The sequence below is a fragment of the Aspergillus pseudodeflectus genome, assembly GCF_044049435.1.
Source record: "Aspergillus pseudodeflectus strain CBS 756.74 chromosome Unknown BJX68scaffold_16, whole genome shotgun sequence".
Classification (NCBI taxonomy): domain Eukaryota; kingdom Fungi; phylum Ascomycota; class Eurotiomycetes; order Eurotiales; family Aspergillaceae; genus Aspergillus; species Aspergillus pseudodeflectus.
The window spans coordinates 634813-654736 of record NW_027263792.1 but is presented as its reverse complement, the minus strand read 5'-3'; the positions used below and the strand labels follow the sequence as shown (position 1 = coordinate 654736).

Genomic DNA, 19924 nt, shown 5'->3' with positions numbered 1-19924 from the left:
CCCCTTTTCTTTTTTTTGCCTTGCTTAGAGTAATGAGATGAGGCGAGTGTATGCTAATGGAAACTAGACCGCAAAACAGCCACAAAAGAACTCAACCGCCTAACACGCAAACACGACGAACTCGCGCAATCCGACACCACGGAGGGTGACGCAAAAGCGAAGAAGAAGCTCGCGAAGCTAGTGGCGCGGATCCACACTGCAAAAGTGAACCTCAATTATACAATCTATTACCCGCTCACAGAAAAGTATATCTCGATTTACGCGGAAAAGAAGCAGAAAAAGAAGGGCAATGACCAAAACGTCGATGAAGAGCAGTCGGGTGCAGAGCAAGAGGAAGCGGGTGCTGGTGGTTCGACCGTAGCTGAGCGGACCGCTATGTGGCGGGTTGTTGAGAAGTGTATGGAGGAGGGGACGTTGGATCTTCTCCGGGAGGGCAAGTTGAATGCGAATGGGGAGAAGAAGTCGAAGGCGGAGAGGTCAGATAAGTCAGATACCACTTCGAGGAACGACGTCAGTGGGAAGAAGGGGAGCAAGGAGAAGTTTGACAAGTCGAATGTCAACTCTGGAAAAGCTGATACTCGGAAAGAGAGGAGCACCAAACACGCACCCCCGCAGCAGGAAGAGGAGGATGAAAGCGACGGAGGCTTTTTCGAGATGTAGTCTTGTTTACTGCCAGCATTCACGGAGTTTGTACCCTATTTCCTATTACACGCACAACTGGAGTTGGATTTCGCTGGATACCCAATAGATACTTTGCATTTGAATCTTCTAGTTGCTGAGTGAGTAGCTAAACCCCAGACTGTAAATCTAGGCCATATATGCAAAAAGGCCTTGAGCGACGAAGAGAAGTAGGGTTAAATGACCGAGAATGCGACGCAACAGACAAGAACAAAACTCCAACTTCACGGTCCCCTTCTAAAGATCGTTCTGAAGTAACAGCAAGAATGAACCAGTTCGCCAAACATAAGAGTCGTGATTTCGCAACAAAGAAAGCAAAAGGTCATCGAATTTACTCCTGCAAATCCGGTTTCTGAATGGTTGAGCAGAGAGTCTCAGCATGGCCAGCATTGAGTCTTATCTCCGCTCCCGCTTCGCAAGCACAGCAAGGTGAAGGCAGGTCCGTTGGATGAGATTTCGTAAATATCGCCATATCTTGATATAGTCGGTACACTCTTACATAACTGTACAGCTGCCTCCACTTCGTGCACGTCTTCTCCCCCCGAGCATGCCCCCAAAACCATACGATTCCACTTCATCGTCATCGTTGTAGATGCGTTCGGCTTCGCGTGCACGGCGACGACGTCTTCTGGCACCCGCACCAACAGCACCGGCTTCTTCAGTCGCAATCATATAATCAGACCATTTTCGCTCGAGCCGGTTGGCCGCCGCGAGATCTCCGCGCAAAACACGCTTCGTATGCTCCTCCACGGTCATCTGCCAGCCGTAGAAACACTTAAACTGGATAATCTGGTTCGGGTATACAATGGGCGGTGGCGGGGGCGTAATCGAGGATGTAATCATGGGCGTTGCCCCTGGCGTGCCGTCTGTGTTGATTGTCTGAGTCACCATAGACACGGCCTGGGGCACCTTGCGATGACGAGGAAGGCGAGTATTCCCGGACATTAACTCCTTGACTCCAACCCACGTTACATTCGGGCAATCAAAAATCACTAGGCGCAAGCCAACCTGGGGAAGGTTCTCGCCGTGGCCGCGTTTGCGGACCCGAAAGCTGGCTTCAGCCAAAGTCAAGTCCGAGATGCGGGTATTGTCCATTTCGACAAATCGGAGGGATGGGCAACTCTTCATCACACGGAGCATTCCCGGGTCGCTTAGGGCCTCGCAATAACTGACATTGAGATGCTCAAGGAACGGAGCGCAAGGCGATTGTGCAAGCTCAGTAAGTGTTTGGTTGGTGAGGCTCTCCAATTCCTCAAGTTCAAGGTGGGTGAGATTTGGCGTGGTCTGGATGATGGGCACGATGGAGTCGTCCGTGAGCTCGGAACATCCTGAAAGCTGGAGCCCTACAAGATCGGGAACATTGTGAGCGAGGCTCTTTACACCTTTGTCGGTGAGACCTCCACACTGGTGGAGATCTAGATGCCTTAGCCGTCGAGGGGGAACAACCGCGCGGTCCTCAAGAACGTCCATCTCCGGGTCCACGCCGTGCATGAGAATTGTCAGAGTATCGTCAGTAATGTCCGTCCGGCTTATAACCAGACGCTCCAGACTATTCCGCTGGAACAGCTCCAAGGGCAGATCCTTGTCGTCAAACCCACGAATTTCGCTAGCGAGCAGTTCCGTCAGCCTAGGGCACGCCTTGACGATCTTCTTGAGACCGGTCGTATTCACGTTCGCGCACCAAGAGACATTCAAAATCCGGAGCTGGGGGCATGATTTGGCAATGATTTTCATAGCTGAATTCGTCACACTGTCCAGTCCAGAGACATTGATGTACTCAAGGCGCTGGTTGCGTAGGAAGAAGCAATGTATCGCTGTCTTGTCGATCCGGCTGCCCTCCAATGAGAAGTTCACAACATTCCGACACAAGGCTGTAATCTTCTCACTCTCGTTCAACCATTTCTCTCGCAGTTGAATGCAGCCGCGGAGGTTCAAGTCCTTGATGAAAGGTCCGCCCGACATGATTATTTTCATGAGCGCATCGCTCGGAATATCGCGGTAGTAGTCCGTAGTGTCAATGCTAGACCACAACTGTCCATCGTAGCACATTTTGTTCCACCATTTGCAAACAGCAGAGCATCTGATAATCTCCTTGGGGGATAGGTAACTAAAGATGAGCATTCCGAGCTCAATGGGCATCTTTCCCCAGAAATCAAATACCTTCCGTGTCGAAGACTCGGCGGCTGCGAGTGGAGAGCTTCGTGATCCCGGTCTCAATTCAGTGGGTAACGCAACCTTTCTCGACTGAGGACCATTCGCAGCGTCCACGACAAAACGGATTCGAGCATTCCCTTCTTGGTCATCTGGGGTGTGGCTTCCGGAATGGCCCGGCGTTGTGGGACGCATGTTCAGTCCACCATATAGCTGGGAATTGCTACCATTGGTGAGACAAGGAGTATACGAGGACTGTGAGAGTGAGACACATGACAGTGACGCCTTTCCATCTCGATGGTAGCCGGCTGACGCAGATCGACTGCGCCGAGTTAGCGTCGGACTCGAAGAAATGCGCTGAAGACTCTGTAGCAGCTTATGCCGCCCTTTCGCCTTCGGAGGCTGATCGAGTGGAATCTGGCCCGTTGATGAAGCTGGGCTCACCGAGGTAGGCACCTCCGGGAAGGGGACGATCTCATCGGCATCGACTGTGGCCATGGTTGGTAGATGCCGTGTTTGTTCGAATGGAGGAGAACGGAGAGGCCAGAGCGAGTAGAAATCAACAATAACACGCCGATAAAAGACAACAGGGTCTTTGAGAAATCAACCAGCGACAAGCGCGGAAACCCGCCAGAACGCAGATCTTAAAGTCTCATCGTCAAAAGTCCCGCGATCAACGTGGTCAGATGGCGCCCAAACTCCGGCTGGAAACAGAAAAAGGGAAGCAGGGGACGAGGAATGAATGGACGAAGACGAAGACAAGGAGAAGAATTGGAAAGAGATAAGAAAAATGGAGAGCCAAATGGTGTGCGAAGGCTGAAGGTCACCAGGAGGACGTAAGTCAAGCGACACCCGTACGGGTCGGGATGGTGGTGCTCAGGCTCGGCTCAGACCTGTCACGATTGTACCATGGAACTATCGCGTAACGGCCGGCTGACAATGTGGAGAGATTGTGCGCTCAAAGGAGTAACGGGTTGGGGTGGCACTTGAGCAGAAGTGAGGAAGCACTCGAGGATTCACGAGGGTCTGTGGAAAATGCAGGGGAGGAAGACGAAGAGAAGGATAAGAGAAGAGTTGGAAGTAGTCCTCGTAGACTTGGAAGCGCGAGACTGTGAGTGGAGGCAGTGGATGAGTGGATGACGGCTGTATGGCTGGTTTGGGAGGTTGGAAGGAAGTGGAGGGGAAGACAAGCCAGAGCCACTCGGTCAGACGACAGGCCGGCTGCAGCAAACAACAATCCAGACTCCATATCGTATGTGGTCGAGGACTGAGACCATTCTTGAGAATTGACAAGTCAAAGACAATGTTGCCATAATTGAACAACCCCACGGCTTATCTGCATTCTTTATCGATAGTGACCCCACTCTGCCCATGATACAGAGACATCGCGACGACACCAAGGAAAAAGCGCATCACGTGATTATCCAGTGCTTCTCTCATGGCTTTCAACTTCAAGTTCCTCCTCCTCCCGTTGTACAGGACTCCGATAAAGCTTCCTCAAAAAGTGCCAGAAAAGTGACAGCAATCTTGGAGAAATTCAACTCCAACCTCCTGCCCATCAATACCCCTTTCAACAGCCGTACCTGGACCAGTCTCGTCCGTGGACCGTCGGACAACAGCTTTGCCACCGCAGCGGCGCAGATACTGCTTCTTGCTGACGAGTCATATCAACCAGCGACTTGGCCCGTCAGACTCGATTGGGGGTTTCTTTTGTGGGGCCAATTTAATTCTCTCACGGACGGAGCTTTTCCGACCCTTTTGCCTCTGCGTTTGACAGCCCAGGAGGACTTTGCGCTTCTCCAAATCCATCCAAGCCCTCATCCTAAGGTACCAATTCCCCCGCTTCACCCCGCACCGGCGCACATTAGCCATGGTGACAGGCGACGGTTCTCAACGGCCGTTACTCCGTACTCCGGGTCTACTGTGCCTCGCGGCCTCGCCCCTCGTTTCTCTTCGTAGAATTCAATATGATCCAATGCATCAAAATTAGCCAAGTAATATAAGGTTCGGCTATATCAGTGGGTATCTCTCGCTCTTCTCCTCGCCTTCTATGTCAAGCACTGGTCTTTTTGCCCCTCTCTTCTCAGTATGAAAAGGATTGAAAGGAAAAAAGTGGGAAAATTCAAATGGACTAGACCGATTGCGACTGCCATTCAACACCACCAGCACTTGCTGCATGGCGCGCCATTGCAGTCTTACGTCCTTCGTCACAACTCCCAATGGGTCGTCTCTTTCGTAATGCGTGCAACTCAGGCATGCTATATTGGTGTTATGCGTGAAGATGTGTGTCGGTACGAGGATGTTGAGGAATTTTTAGTTGATTTGAAAATGTCATGTCGGTATATACGGTGCTCGAGAGAAGAATCGGTTGATCCAAAGCATGCACACGGGGTCTGCGGCTCAGCTTAGCCGTCGACCATCCACGAGTGCTCCAAGACTTCGCCTATTGTCAAGCGGTTATCCACGTCGCGATCGAGCATCCTTCTGATTAGGTCGATGCACTCTTCCGAGAATGGGAGAAACGGAACCCTGAGCGGATGGTCGAGAATTTCGTCAATGTTGTAAAATGGGTTCTCCTTGTATACAATCGTATATAAGAGGATACCGAGGGCCCATATATCTTGCTCCTTGCCTCGGTATGACTTGCCTTGTAGGACTTCTGGAGCGGCATAATCTGTGTCGACCTGTCAGCATCTAGCTGTATAGATTAAAGTAGATTAGCTTACCAATCGTTCCAACAAAAACATCAAACGGCCCATTCTTGATATAGGCCGCACTGCCGAAATCGATCAGTTTGATCCTGCCTTCGCCGTCCAAAATCACATTCTCATCTTTGATATCCCGGTGGACAACCAGAGCCTTGGTGTGCAAGTGATGAATGGCGCTAACCACTTGTTTGAAGATATTCCGACATTCTTGCTCGTCCATGTTCGTTTTCAACTCGATGTAGTCAAAAAGATCCATCCCTGGCAATCCGTGCGGCAACATCTCAATATAGTAGTTGATATCATCTTCGAAGAAGCCTTCCATCTCCACAATGTTCGGGTGCTTCAGCCCGTCCCTTCGAAGGTAGTCCAGAACGTGGATCTCCAACGGAACCGTTCCGAGGCGACGATCACGGGTCCACGTATCAACAAGGATCCTTTTTTTTGTCACGTACTTCAAGACAACTTTCTTTGCTGGAATCTTCTTCAGACGAGCCAGTTTCACTTCACCATAGGCTCCTTGGCCCATCTCCTCAAGGATCACATAATCAGCGATTGTTCGCTTTTTCGGCACTTCTTTCGCATTAACTGGTTTCACTTCGGGCATCAACTGGATAGGCCTATCCGTTAATGGCTCCGATGCAGCTTCGCTTAGTTGTTGACTCAGTGTAGAGGCGGGAATCCTGGTTTCCACTGATATTCTGTCTGGACCTGCAGGCCGAGGCGTTGAGATGGTTGTTAGAGGCCTGGGAGTCGACGTATCAGAAGCAGCGCTCTCCTGCACTGGCGAGGCGTGTTGCGGCGAAGGAATGTTGCCTGGTGGTCCGGCGGAGTGGATGCTCCTCGAATATGTGACCCAAAGCGCATAGACAAGCTCCGTGACTGTAACGGCATCTTCGGAGCCATCATCCGTCTCGCTCTGGGATTCAGACTTCTTCTCGCGCGGCTTGGGGAAAATCGACCCACTCTTCACCACGCGCAGCTGAACGTCTACCGCGATCGTAGACCCGTCGCGATGCTTAGCTGTGATCCCAGCAGGTTCCAAGAATACCGACGCCACATTAGCCTTGCCATCCCGTAGCATAGACAGGGTTCTCGCCCTTCGAAAGCTGAGCTCCGGAATGACGACACCGTCTACCAGAGGAACGTTCTCTTCATCGGAGATCACGTAAAGATAGTCGTCGAATCCAGGTATGAGATCCGTGATGCTTAACCCCTCTGGGCGTTCATAACCGAACAACGCAGAGGAAAACACCGAGTTCGAGCTTATAATTTTCAGGCTTGTAGATGACAAGACCATGATGCCAGCAACGTGGGGGAAGCTTGAGATCCGGAGAGAGCGTGCGCTATCGCCCTTGGAGACTGTCGTCGGAACACCGACTGCGCCTGAAGTGCTGGCTGCGAAGTACTTGATTTCCGCAACCTCGCTGATACCTTTCTCAACCGGACTCCTAAGACATTCTGGGGGAAGGTGAGGCAGCAGCTCTGTCAGAGTTTTCCCGGTCTCAACCACGCCATGGCCCCAAACTTTGTCCGTGGCACCATGGGCATCGGAAACTTTCCAGCTCCCATCACATGTGACAACAGCGACATCTTCTTGAATTTCTTCCAAGACCCAAATGAGGCCGCCACGTTTTTCCATAACCCAGATGCTTGCAGAGCCCTTGGTACCATTGCGCTTCTGGATCGGCACTACATCACCACACAACAAAACACCGCGCGACTTAGTGGCTGGGTGATTCAGTCGTCTCGAGGAATATGCACTTGAGCCGTAGCCATCATCAGTCTGAGCTCTTCGTGTGGGCCGAGCTCGAGAAGGCGGTTTACTGAGGAGTTGCGCGGTGACACCGTTACCCATTCCCATGGGCCTTGGAGTAGCGGCTGGCTTCATACGGGGTTTATCGGGCGACGGTCGGATTTTGGCTGCGGCATCGGTGGTGGGATCCCGCAGCTTTGACTCGAGCCATTGCCGTCTGTCTTCCTGTACAACCTCTAGGATACTTAGCTTGCGGACTTCAGCTTGTGTAACACCAAATACAAGACATGACAGGTCATTCGCCGCTATGATGGTCCAGGGTGCCTTGGATTCAGTCCGGAAGACGGCTTGTGAGACCGGATTCCATTTGCTGCTATGTGTGTGCAAAGCGGGGATCGGGAAAACTGATCCAAATGTCGACGTGCTTAGCGGGGAAAAGGGATCCGCGGCCGAGTAGGGTTGCGCTAGAGTTTCCATCAGTTGGCCCTGGGGTGTGGATGAGGTGACATCTGTAAAAGTACGTTTTAAGCTTACGCGCCTGGAAGTAGGGGCGGATATCAATCCCCTTCTCTCATGAGGCAGCTGCTGGCTGGAAGTTAATCGCGGTTGAATTGGCTCCTGTACAGCCTCCTTCACTTCTGGCAGAGATGGTGGTGATTGCTGAAGTTCCATGAACGTTCTGTCGAATACATTGTCGGTGCCCACGTCTGCGGGTCCAGTGAACGGTCCTCGCATGGCGCTGGCGGGATAATATAGACTGTCACCTTTCCCGGATATGCTGGATTGAGATAAGAGGTCCACCATGGCCTGCGTGTCGGTGCCACCACCGCCGCCACGCATACGATTCTGAGAACCAGGAATTGCGGTGCTGTTGGAGGCCCATCCAAAGCGGTCGCGCATGAAATCTATGGATCTTTTCAGGATATTCTGGCGACTATGAAGGAGCTCTTCGGATTGCTGGGCAAACGAAAAAGAATGTAATGATTCAGAAGGAAATCGGTGAAGGTCTTCCAGCGTATTGACATCTTGTTGGCCGGGTGCAACAGCCATCGAGTTAGCTCTAGACGACGAAAGGGATCGCGGTGAAGGGGACAAAGTTCGCGGGCTAAGAGCGCCTATTGAAGAGGCAGACAAGTTCGGAAGTGTAAAGACCCGCGAGGATGGTTGAGAGCGTATACGATCTAAGCCGGATGGCCCGAGTCCATGTTCATGTTCAAGGAGCGGAGACCTGGAAAAGATACAAGTTGTTGTTTTTCAGTTTTGGGCACTTCTTATACAGTGGCAATGTGGTGCCGGCAATGCAAGGGGATGTTGCCGTTGGATATTGACCCACCTTGGGAGGGGATCGAACCCAGTACTTGAAAGATTTTCCACTGAGCATCTTAACGAATCGCCGGGGTTGCCGGAGAGTTGTGCGATATAAGAATCAGCCTCCGGAGATTCTGAGAGGGGGCCCAATGGGGATGATAAGGGACTTGGTTCGCCTGGTATTTACAACTTATTAGCATCATTCCACAATCATCACACGAATCTGGATCATGCTTCAATGTGTGGCTTGAAATGCTTTCAGTCTCGCGACCCAAACGGGCAGATAAGAATGCAAAGCTTAAAGCAGAGGAGAGTAATTGCGCAGAATCCCATATCCCTTTCGTCTTATCTTTCGGACCAGTCCGTGGAATGACAGGTTCGTGATTCCCGCTCCTGAAGCTCATACATATGTGCCCGGTGATTGTCGCCCCTCGAAAAGAAACAACGAAAACATGTTCCTCGGGAAATGAATGACGAGAAAACTGACCATCAGGATTATATGCAGCAGACCCCATAGCTTCCCAGACAATCAACGGCCCAGTGGCCAGTATCAGTCGGCCCGTTCGACAGCAGGTGCTTTAAACGGTGAAACCTCGATCACAGAGCGGAAAAGGAACTAAGTGGGAACGACGGCGATGCGGTAATACATGGGACAGCCAGATATCAACCGCGAGCCGTGGTTGTGAGCATATATTTCCGGTTCCCCTTGGGTTTTTGTAGCAATGTTCAATTCAAGTTGGTGTGGGCGATTGGCTCGCGAAGCTCACTTTCTTCTCCAGGCGAGTAGGTTCGGATAGGCAAAAAGGTCGAACGGAACGATCGCCTGCTCTTTTCGGAGGTACCGGTTCGAGGGCAAGATAAAGGGATCGCTATCGCTGTTGAAAAGGAGTCAAAAGGTCAAGAGGCGCGAAGGTCAGAGGGTCGGTGGTTGAACAGCTGCCCCAGAAGGTCACAGGCACCGTACCAGTGGCGAGAAGCACGCGGGGGAAGACGACGCGAGTGGGCGGGGATATCCTTCTTGTAGCAAACTGCAAATGGAATAGTGGTCAGATTTTTTTCTGCAAACTGCTGCAGAAGTAGTCGTAGTAGTGAGGGATCAATGACCGCCCATTAGCAGGTGCCCAAACGGAATTTCCGTGTGGAAACTATTGGGGGTAGAAAGAGGTTCAAGGTTGGGACCCGGTACCAACCTTCAATACAGCGGGAACAACTATTAGCACTAGTAAGATGCTCATCAAACGGCCCCCGTATAATTCAGATGCTGGTGGGGTTATATACTATCGGAGTAGTAAGATGTAGCAGTTGTGTTGTATTTTTCTCGAGGAAAAGCGGGGAGAAAGATAATGGCGATGCTGAAGAATTTGAGGGTCTCGACTTGGATAATTCCAATGGAAATTGGGACCGCAGGCTATGACGTTGAATTGCTTTTTCTTGTGCTTCTTATTTAAACATGAAAGGGCGCTATTAGGAAGGCGATTTTAAATACTCAACGAGGGTAGCAAAGCCTGAAGGGGCCTTGTATGTGAGGGGAGAAAAGTAGGTCGTCCGGTCGGGCAGGTAGAATAAAATCTTCAAACCCTCCAGAAGTGTGAAGGATGACTGACTGACTGGGGCTGACTCCATCCAAGGTCCGGTCGCACTTATATAGCACGGTCACGCCTAATAATCACTTGAAATGATCATAGGTCAGTAGTTATGTTATTTCTCCTACTAGTGCATCTCACGGTCGGAAATCGAACCGTCGTTCAGGTTCCCCGTGTCAATCAAGGTGGTGATGTAATTCTGAGGAGTACCTCTCCTCTTGCTCGATGGTTCCTGTTCCAGATCTGGAGCTACTAGTATTGGTGGGGTACCCTCAAATCCGGAGTATATTAGTTGCTCTTTCTTTGTTGTATATAGTAGCTTCGAAGAATCGACTTCGGCTGTTCCGATCATTCTTTTTGACATCCAGGAGACCGGATTCTTGTTCACCAACATCTGATTCTCGAGTCTCCCACATCTTGGCAAAACGACTAGATCAAAGCCAGCCCAAGCACAGAGGGGCTGATAGGACAGACAGACGAAGCTAGAATAGTTTAAACGAGGCTAGGGTCCTTTGGCTGCTGCTGCCCCGTCCTAAGGGTCTGCGTGCCGAGAGTCACGGATAAAGTCATCAAGTGCTCCGTATGTAAGGTAGTGAGTGACACGCTATAGCTTGGGGTATGTGAAATCCAGGAAATCAGCAAAAGTCTCTCCATAAATTCTTTCAGCCCTTGCCGCCTCTCAAGCTATTTAAAGCCATTCCGTCAGGTTCTGTTTGTGGACTCTTTTGCTGAGTATCACCATTGCCGAACAGGGCATTTTGCTTGGTTTTAGCTTCGCCGTGTCTGGTTTGTTCAGGTGGCACTGATGCTGGACTAACAAAGCTGGAAAGATGGCGGTCTTCTCCCAGCATCCATGAAAATCCAGAGTCTGCCAACGATGGGCGCATGGCATGTCGCAGCGGTTTAGGGCTGTTGACTGGTTTTGCTGATAGGACGTTGCGTTGGCCAGGCGGACTTCCTACGGGAGATTTGCCAATGGTTGTATCTGACGCAGGATAATCAAGAGATGAACGCGCAAACTTAGCATTTTCCGGCAGATTGGGTTCTACCTCGGTAGGTGTCGTGTGTTTTTCCTCCTGTGGCTTCTCAACGGCTGAGATATATGGCCTCGCATCCGGGGTAGAAAAAGGTGTTTCAAGAGTAGTTCGAACCGATTGGACCTTGGAAAGAGCTTGTTCTATAACATTTGCAGCATTGGGGTCCAGAGCTTCGTTCTTTGCCACCTGCGAGCGTATATCGGTCACTGCCTGGCCGAGGGTGTTGGCAAGCATCCGATTCCTCTCCTCGAGACCTTTGACCTTGGCCTTTAGTTGAACGACGGTTTCGAGATCTTGCCGTAATGATGGATCGGCGCCACAAATAATAGCCGCATCGCCATGTTTCACCATCCGGGAAGTGTGTTCCGACTGGATTGCCTGCATATTCTTCTTCGCTTCGTTAACAGCACCACGAACAGCCTTCGCCACTCCCCAAGTCTCTGTACGCCGCTGTATACCCTCCGAGACATCCTGGAGCAGAGCCTCGATGCTCAACGGGCTGCTTCTAGCTGGAGACCTCGAAGGAGAGCTTGCTCCACTCGCATCTCTTAAGTCGCTGCGAAATTGAAACTTTCTCCCTGCGCGCATTTTGCTTCCTGCTAGGTCGGACATCTTGGATGAATCAGGAGGTTTTCCTGAGTACTTGGAGATCAGAAATGCCCCACGCTCAGGTGTAGGGTTTTGCTCCAAATATAACCCATCATGAACGAAGCTCAAGGGATTATAAGGATCTGGTGAGGGGTAACGAAGCAGTGTCGTTAGGACAGCGGATGAATCGGAACTTAGTACTAGGCTCATTAGCAACGGGGCTCTTTCAGAAGGAGGCAGATCACTAACGTTGCCAACGGACGCGCAATAACATGGCGACACAAATAAAGTCAATCAGCTCCAACCGAAGCCCCTCTGCAAAGAGAAGATCCCATATTACGAGGATATCTTGAAATGGAAACTCGCGTCCAAACAATAGACGCATCCATCGACTGCAGATTAGCAGAGTTTCGTAAACAGATTAGAGCACTCACGTCAAGAATATTTGCGGTAAGATGTCAAGCGCTTGGAGATGATTGGCTAACTGCAAATCTGTAGCCGCCAAAAGGTCGTTGTGAATGTGTTCGCATTGGAGAACAATCGGTATAGCGTCCGTCTGCCCGTTCGCTGAACGGTGCCTATTGTGCTCATAATATACTCTAGTATTCTGCATAACCGAGCAGAACAAATTAAAGGCGTCATGTTCGACGTAGACGGGGTCGAGAAGATGTACCATCATCTCATCATCTTCTTCTGTGGGTCTGAAGTCCTTATGAACGTTTAGCTCAATAGCATCCCTGTCGACTACCCATAGAATGGGCGCTAATAACTCGTGCATGCCCTGGCGATAGCCCAAGTCGGGGTTGAGCTTTGAATAGATAAACAATATGTCAATCATCTTCATCTTGGTTGCGGGCTCGCGAAAGAAAAGGTTTTCTTGCAAACACCGGTCAACATCTTGGGATATATCTGCCCTCATCTGCTCATCTTCTCGCAAAGTTTGCCATGGAGACTATGACGGCATTAGTAGATTCCACCGTATATCTGATATCGCGTACTTGTTCATCGTCCGCAAGCGGATCGATACTCGACTGCAGATCATCCGGATGTTCGATATACTTGAGAAAGTGCTCTTTCAATGCAATGTAGGCGCCACGCGCCTCGGAGATTTTGCTTGGCCATTGTGTACGACTAGAGTCTTCGAAAAGCAGAAACGCCTGTACCCGGGTAAGCGCAGGAACCAATGTGAAAACCATCACGGGCGCATGCCTTCCAGCATATTGACCTCAGCCCATCATTGCATATATCACCTTCTTGTTCCGACTTGAGCGCATCTCGAAGGTCTGAAGGTGTATCGCGGTGGTGAAACAGGGTATTCCATCTCTGTCTAATGCGACAGTCAGCTATAATGTGATTTTAGAATATCAAGAGAGAATATACCTGGAATCTTCGATACCCCTCATTTCTCCATATCCAGTGTGTTGTGGTCTGCGGTGGGATCTCGAAAGGAGGGTGACTTGCAGATAAGACGGGAGTTGGAACAGTAACTGACAATTATGACGATCGATGTCTGGGGCCGATCTCCTCATACAGGGTGTGGGTCTTGGCACAGGCTCCCTTCTCCCCGCCAACGAAATCCAACACCTCTCAACATCCACAAAGGACATTCTTCTCAAAGCCCAGCTGAACGCGATCCCATGGACGGCGTGTACAATTCCCCATGTCGGCAGACCTGTTCGCTGAGTTTGGAGTTGGGCCATCCACCAGCCACCCTTCAAGAGCTCCAAACCAGCAAGCTGTCATATCTCAGACCAGTTCTTTAATCCCAGATTTCGACAAAGCCGATCAGGCTTTCACAGCTCAATCTTCCAATCCTCTGAATGGGCCTACTCCGTCATATACACAACAGCAAAATGCTACTGGTTACCCGATACGTTCTGAGTTCAATAATTTCGGTGACTTTGAGCAGCCCCAGCAGCCTGTCAACGGCAATGATGTGCTTTTCGATGCTACGCTGGAGAGCTTTTCAGATGACGGCAGCGATGACTGGGGTGAATTCGAAACTGCAGAAGCGCCGCCCACTCGATCTCACTCAAACCCTCCTGAAAAGCAGAAGGCCATGATGGCTTCCAAATCCAAGGTCTCGCACGATTCTAAGCCTTCCCGAGGGGCTCAAGCAATTCCAAATTTGTTGGACTCCTTGGACACTTTATCAATGAATGAAAGGCCCTCCCATAATAACCGCCCTTCCAACAAAAAATCGATTGACGATGCTTTGACAATAGGGAGCTGTGTCTCCCAGCCGCAGCCGCCGAGGCCAAAGTTGCCTATGGAAGAAGAACCTTTTGAGGAATGGGGAGACTTTACCGATGGGCCTATCCAAACTAGTCAACCTTCTAGCGCAAAGACGAGTGCTCAACAGGTTTCCAGCAAGAGCGGAGAGCTGTCGCAACCCACCAAGGCCGCTTTAGGATCAGGAGTAAGAACGATGCAAGCACACAAGCCAGTCACACAGTCTACTCCCACAAGTCATGTGCGTCCAACCAATATTCCTCCTCCGTCGATACTACTCGGGCTGTTTCCTCAGCTCTTTGAACAACTTCGACAGGAGGGTACCGAAGCCAAAAAGAAAGCTCAGCAAAAGGAAAGCTTAGATGCAGTCGCTCTATCCATTATTTGCACACTCAAAGCTGTCGCGAGGGTTGTCGCAGGCCGCACATTGCGGTGGAAGAGAGACGCAATCTTGAGTCAGAGTATGCGTATCGGCCCTGCACGCTCTGGCAAAGTTGGAGGGATGAAGTTGAGCACTGTCACCAAGAATGAGGATATTAAGGAGCAGCAAGAGGCTGTTGATGTGATAAACATGTGGCGAGACCGGGCTGCACTATTCAATTCTGTTATTCAGGCTGCTGGAAGACGCCCAGTACAGGTTGTCTCGGAGACTACCCGAGTCACAACAGCTACGCTCGGGCAGGGAGCTATCAAGGCCTCCCATGCGTGTGCTCTGTGCGGCTTGAAGAGAGACGAACGAATACCAAAGCTCGACGAGAATGTGGAGGATAGTTTTGGCGAGTGGTGGACGGAGCACTGGGGACACACCGAATGCAGGCATTTCTGGGAGGACAACATGGGTCTTCTCGGCCAACGGTGAGTTTGGCAGCCTTGGTGCATTCGTACAGCTGACGTGCCTCTGTTGTGCATGCTCCGAATCTACTATGAACCAGTAAAGAGCCATATTTGACATGTGAAGCTCTACTTCTCTGGCTGGTGATAAGCGATAAGGGATAAGTAAAGCCCCACGTACATCTCACAACCTGTGAACGCATTTGCAGTATATGCTCCATGCACCGAAATAATGAGATTCAAATAGATAATTATGAGCCTGGCGTTCTGAATATCACTTGCCTTTATGCAGACAGTAGTGAGTACCCCTGGAAAGTGGTCAAGTTGAGGACTTTCGAGGGCGGCTGCCGATGGTCAATGATCCTCCTGGCAATCTATCGTACTTTGGAACCTCAGCTCTCCATGGATCAGCCGACCCGACCACCACCCTGACCAGGCTCCTCTTTGTCACCCTATATTTGCGCAGCTGAGTCAAGTCAACGGAACATTCGAGCTTGCCGCGCTTAGTGTCTCGCTGTGTCCTCTTCCTAGACATGGTCTGCTGCTGGCGCCCGTGACTTATCGGGTTATCTGGCTACTCCACACCTTCTCCTGACATCCTGAACTCACAGACCAGCTCGGCTTCTCAAACAACCTGCGACAGACCATTCTTCTCAGAGCCTTTTCTCCTCCCATAGAACTTCCGTTTAAAGCTGTGACCAGGCCTTCAGCCACCACCACCCCACCCACGGGATATCCGGCGACTTCAGCCTGACGGTTCCTTCCCAGTCATCCCCTCTCCCCGCCTTGCACCTCCGCTCTCACAGCAAGGCGGGATCCTCACCATACAGACAGCACACCATTTCTCGACTGTCATATCACTCTTCATCATCTTATAACTGACACCATTTCGTATTCACTTGCCTAGCTCTTGTGTAGCTCATATACCACAAAAATTCGAGGTTCGCTTGTCCTGTGGCACTTGGGAAGACTGGTCTCCGCGACAGAGCAGAATGGGGCTGTCCTATAACGTCTACCTAACGTCCGCCAAAATTTTTGGGTGCAAGGCGTGCAAAACTCATCTCGCTGATTATGACGACATCATAAGCCGGGTTGGTTTTACGCTTGATTTTGCTCTTTGCCTGGAAGGATGTCGCTGATTAAACCTCTCTTTTTGCGCAGAATTTCCGGGGCCAACATGGCAAAGCGTACCTCTTCAATAACGTCGTCAATATCACCCAGTCGGAGGCTGTGGAACGTAGCATGACCACGGGAAGGCACATCGTCCGTGACATCGCTTGCAGACAATGCAGAGAAACGGTAGGGTGGAGATACGATAAAGCGTACGAAAACAGTGAGAAATACAAGGAGGGGAAGTTCATCCTGGAGGAGGAGCTCCTGTGCGTGGTGTGCTAGAATCAAATGTTGATTTGGGCCCCTGCCCGAGAGACACATCAGCGGATCGTCGAACTGGATTTGTTCCCATGCGAGGCTTCCCAGTAGGGCTCGTGCGGTTCGAAACACGCGGGCAGATTGGATGGTACAATGGTGGTTTCCAACACGGCGCAAAGTGAACGGCGTTGAACGGGTTGCTCTTTTTGGTTTTGGTCAAGTTCAGGCAGGGAATCCATGCCGTGCATACACATACGGCACTGTCGATTCGATCCAAGCACGGTCAAGCCCCGGCAGCTATGGTTGGATTCCTGTTATTACTTATTCTCATATGGTTAGAATGATGGCTGTGAGATTGGGGCTGCTTCTCAGAATGGATCCAGTTTCAGCTTGAAATAGCTCAGTTAGTCGCGCCCAATCCACTCAACATGCTCAACTCAGTTCTTTACGATGCTAATGAGCAGCTCATACCAAAGCTCTCTCGACATAGGTTCGAGATACTATGACATGCCGAGGTCAAATCCATTTGGCGATCGGCGAATCGTCAAGATCCAGATCGGTTAACTGGATGGCCCCACCAGAAAATGCCCATCAGGCCGTTTATCGGACATGGAGCCGATATTTATCTCGAGCTACCCCGATACCCCACGAGATACTTCAAACATCTCAGCAGCAAGATTCTCCCTGAGGAACAATAGAACAATGCCCGACAAAACAATGCGCGCTGTTGTTTTCAACGGCCCATACAAAGTCTCCGTTGACAACCGGCCACTTCCCCAAGTCCAGCACCCCGAGGACATCATTGTGAAGGCAACTTATACTGCGCTTTGTGGGAGGTATGTACTTATTACCAATATGGTTTGAGTCACACAAAGGCGAAGTACAGAACTAATGAAAAGCAAAACAGTGATTTACATGTATACCGCGGCTTGGAACCCGCTGGGACGGGGTTCATCATGGGCCACGAGTTGACTGGGGAAGTGGTTGAGGTTGGGGACGCGGTCAAGTCTGTGAGTGTTGGGGATGTGGTTGTCTCAGCGTTTACGACGTCGTGGTATGTTCCCCCCCCCCAACACCCTTTGGCTTCCGGGTATACGTATTGATCTGGGGATCTGCTATCAAGCGGGCAGTGTTTCTACTGCACTCAGGGCTTCTCGTCCAGGTGTGATAAGAATGCGCTGCTTGGGTGCGATGATCTAGATGGGGCGCAGGCTGAATACGTACGTCTTCTTCCCTGGTCGCTGGGTAGTGGAGGAAACATGAAAGAGAAATTGTTGCGGGCGATACTAAAGCCTGTACCCAGGTCCGAATCCCACACGCAGACGGAACAGTAATCAAATCGCCCCAGGGAATTGAAGACAAATACCTCGTCCTGATGGGCGACATCTTCCCAACAGGATACTTTGCCGCATTCAACGCGTTCAAGAACTCCACCGCTGAGCAAATCGCGGGGCAAATTGCCGTCGTGATAGGATGTGGTCCAGTTGGTCTTTGCGCCCTGATCAACGCCCTCGAGTACAAACCCAAGCATATCCTCGCTGTCGATTCGGTCCCCTTGAGACTCGAACTGGCACGATCTCTCGGTGCCGAGCCGTGGAATTTCCAGACCGATCGTGAAGGTTTGGGCAAGAGAGTCCTTGAGCTGACGGAGGGGAGAGGGGCAGATGCAGTCATTGAAGTTGTAGGGTTGAGTCCGGCGTTGAGAATGGGATTTGATTTGCTCAGGCCTTGGGGAGTGATTAGCAGTGTTGGGGTTCACAATGGAGAGGTATGTTTTCTTTCATTCTCTGAGGCACGACTTAGTCACTGTACTAATTGTTGAATAGATCCCCTGGAACGGCAGCGAGGCATACGGAAAGAATGTGACACTTCAGATGGGTCGGTGTCCCGTTCGGTCTGTTTCGGATGCTGCGCTGGAGGTGTTAAAGAAGAATCAGCATCTGCTTGGGTATGTAATCGATATTCGCTTCACCGTCGTGGTTGGCTAGAAAGCCGATGTTAATGGTGATATAGATTCATGACGGAACATATCATGCCTCTTTCGCAAGCTGCCGAAGCTTATGATATTTTCAATGCGATGAAAGTACAGAAGGTGATCTTTGATGCTGGAAAATAGGCCACCTTAGCCATAGAGTAGTTTTGGTTAGTGTACGGTGTTGGAGGTGTTAGTGAGCAACGAGCGTGCCAACTATCATGTCATTTCTAGTTATAGATTTATTGGAAAGAGGAATAACTGTTTCCCAAGTCAACGCAACTGTCTTTCCCAGGCTCTTTGATCTAAATGTCGGTACCGGCTATAGTGAACTTGGAAATGCGAGTGCCTGACTGAGACCGTTTGGGCCTCAGCAGATCGATGAGGCTGATCTCTCCAGGCAACTTTCATCCCGCACTGCGTCACACTGGCACCATGGAGCTCTTCAACATCTCTCGGGCTTGTCCAGTTTCCCGAAGAGAGAGATGCTATTGTCGAAATATCCTTGAAAATGCCCGGAACATGCTGTGGAAACACTATCTCTGAATCAATCAAGAGCTTACTCTCTCTCCTAGATGCGCTCCTCCTTTGTATTAGCGAGGAGCTATCTCCTTGTAGCTTGAATTTCCTTTGTCCGAGCGTCCAAGCGTTTATACTTTACTCTTAGAGAGAGCATATACGCCGCTGCTCTTCGAGAACACGGCTATATGTTAAATCTCGCTAACATATTCAAATCTTCCACACGCACCAGTAACCTCACGGCAATCAAGAATCTAAAGTATTACCTTGAAAGCTCCAATATGCAATACTACTTGGTGAAGTATGGCTGGTTTCTGATCACGCAGGAGGCTGCTTCGCACGGTCATGAGGATGTCTTGCGGTTTCTTCTAGATCTAGAGGTTAGCCGCGGACCCTGGGCAATGGGATCTCTGATGAGTGAAGCTATTGCAAATTGTTATGTGAGGGTGGTGGAAGCTCTGATTAATGCTGGCTTTGACGTATCCTCGCCTCGTGACTTGTTCTATTGCCCGCTCACTTAGGCTACTATGGCTTACGATGGGGACCCAGTGATAATACAGCTTTTGTTGGCTATACGCCATGGTCTTTTTGACTTTGCGAAAGAGCTCATCTCCTCCGGCTTGGATTCGGAGGAGATGCCCATTTTCCTGGCGCAGCGGCCCTTGATTGAGGCTGCACACCCTGGGCACGAAGAGATGCTAAAATACCTTCTTACTAAAGTCCATGATGTTAACTGGAAGTCTCCGGATGGCAACACAGCCCTAATGCGGGCTGCTGCTTCGCACGCAGGTCCCCAGACCATACAGCTGCTTCTGCTACACAACGCACACGCAGATGCTACAGATAGCCACGGTTGGATAGCTTTGATGTACGCTGCACGGCTCAACGCAGTTGAAGTGACAGCAATGATCCTCAAAGCAACTGCACATCCACAGGTCGCAGATTGAGGCTGCAAGACAGCCTTACATCACGCGATCGAGTGCCAGAAGGAAGATAACGTTGACCTCTTGCTCAGACATGGCTTCTCTAGGTTGGATTCTTGTTATCACTTATTTTGCCTATGGTCAGAAGATATTCTTTCTACGTTGTCAGAAATTGTTCCAGACAACGCACATAACGGAGATGAAGTGTGGCGATTCAGACAGCGCAAGAATCAGGAAATGCCGGTGAAAACACAAATTATAATCCACTAC

The 19924-nt window shown here is 50.5% G+C and overlaps 8 protein-coding genes across 8 annotated transcripts; 4 read left to right on the top strand and 4 right to left on the bottom strand.

The window, feature by feature from the left end:
• Positions 1-69: 69 nt before the first annotated feature.
• Positions 70-660, top strand: BJX68DRAFT_265877 (uncharacterized protein; the record flags this gene model as incomplete). Its single annotated transcript, XM_071045340.1, has 1 exon — positions 70-660. A coding segment is annotated over one exon (591 nt), but the record flags the coding sequence as incomplete, so codon positions are not given.
• Positions 661-960: 300 nt separating this feature from the next.
• Positions 961-3763, bottom strand: BJX68DRAFT_64942 (F-box domain protein). The gene has a single exon (XM_071049551.1). The coding sequence runs from the start codon at positions 3325-3327 to the stop codon at positions 1174-1176; it is 2154 nt and encodes a 717-aa protein (XP_070900367.1). The 5' UTR covers positions 3328-3763; the 3' UTR covers positions 961-1173.
• Positions 3764-5234: 1471 nt separating this feature from the next.
• On the bottom strand, positions 5235-8340 carry BJX68DRAFT_265875 (serine/threonine-protein kinase; the record flags this gene model as incomplete). The annotated part of the gene is made up of 2 exons (XM_071045339.1): positions 5235-5503; positions 5556-8340. 2 exons carry the CDS (start codon positions 8338-8340, stop codon positions 5235-5237), a joined length of 3054 nt encoding a protein of 1017 aa, XP_070900366.1.
• A 113-nt stretch (positions 8341-8453) lies between these two features.
• Positions 8454-9379, bottom strand: BJX68DRAFT_64970 (uncharacterized protein). Its single transcript, XM_071049552.1, has 3 exons — positions 9366-9379; positions 8624-9214; positions 8454-8518 (listed from the first exon to the last, which is right to left on the bottom strand). The coding sequence occupies exon 2, from the start codon at positions 9111-9113 to the stop codon at positions 8673-8675; it is 441 nt and encodes a 146-aa protein (XP_070900365.1). The 5' UTR covers positions 9114-9214; positions 9366-9379; the 3' UTR covers positions 8454-8518; positions 8624-8672.
• Positions 9380-10843: 1464 nt separating this feature from the next.
• On the bottom strand, positions 10844-13413 carry BJX68DRAFT_254665 (GTPase-activating protein GYP6; the record flags this gene model as incomplete). The annotated part of the gene is made up of 7 exons (XM_071042913.1): positions 10844-12006; positions 12056-12198; positions 12241-12758; positions 12805-12963; positions 13016-13133; positions 13187-13293; positions 13405-13413. 7 exons carry the CDS (start codon positions 13411-13413, stop codon positions 10844-10846), a joined length of 2217 nt encoding a protein of 738 aa, XP_070900364.1.
• On the top strand, positions 13309-15272 carry BJX68DRAFT_235397 (uncharacterized protein). Its single transcript, XM_071039882.1, has one exon. The coding sequence runs from the start codon at positions 13467-13469 to the stop codon at positions 14895-14897; it is 1431 nt and encodes a 476-aa protein (XP_070900363.1). The 5' UTR covers positions 13309-13466; the 3' UTR covers positions 14898-15272.
• A 1670-nt stretch (positions 15273-16942) lies between these two features.
• Positions 16943-18356, top strand: BJX68DRAFT_265872 (alcohol dehydrogenase family protein; the record flags this gene model as incomplete). The annotated part of the gene is made up of 6 exons (XM_071045338.1): positions 16943-17076; positions 17148-17294; positions 17364-17460; positions 17544-18008; positions 18067-18188; positions 18254-18356. 6 exons carry the CDS (start codon positions 16943-16945, stop codon positions 18354-18356), a joined length of 1068 nt encoding a protein of 355 aa, XP_070900362.1.
• Positions 18357-19258: 902 nt separating this feature from the next.
• On the top strand, positions 19259-19678 carry BJX68DRAFT_265871 (ankyrin repeat domain-containing protein; the record flags this gene model as incomplete). Its single annotated transcript, XM_071045337.1, has 1 exon — positions 19259-19678. One exon carries the CDS (start codon positions 19259-19261, stop codon positions 19676-19678), a length of 420 nt encoding a protein of 139 aa, XP_070900361.1.
• Positions 19679-19924: the final 246 nt, after the last annotated feature.

Excerpts from the sequence above, each read along its gene's own strand:
- BJX68DRAFT_64942 (XM_071049551.1), bottom strand. The coding sequence starts at position 3,327 with ATGGCCACAGTCGATGCCGATGAGATCGTCCCCTTCCCGGAGGTGCCT.
- BJX68DRAFT_64970 (XM_071049552.1), bottom strand. The coding sequence starts at position 9,113 with ATGGGGTCTGCTGCATATAATCCTGATGGTCAGTTTTCTCGTCATTCA.
- BJX68DRAFT_235397 (XM_071039882.1), top strand. The coding sequence starts at position 13,467 with ATGTCGGCAGACCTGTTCGCTGAGTTTGGAGTTGGGCCATCCACCAGC.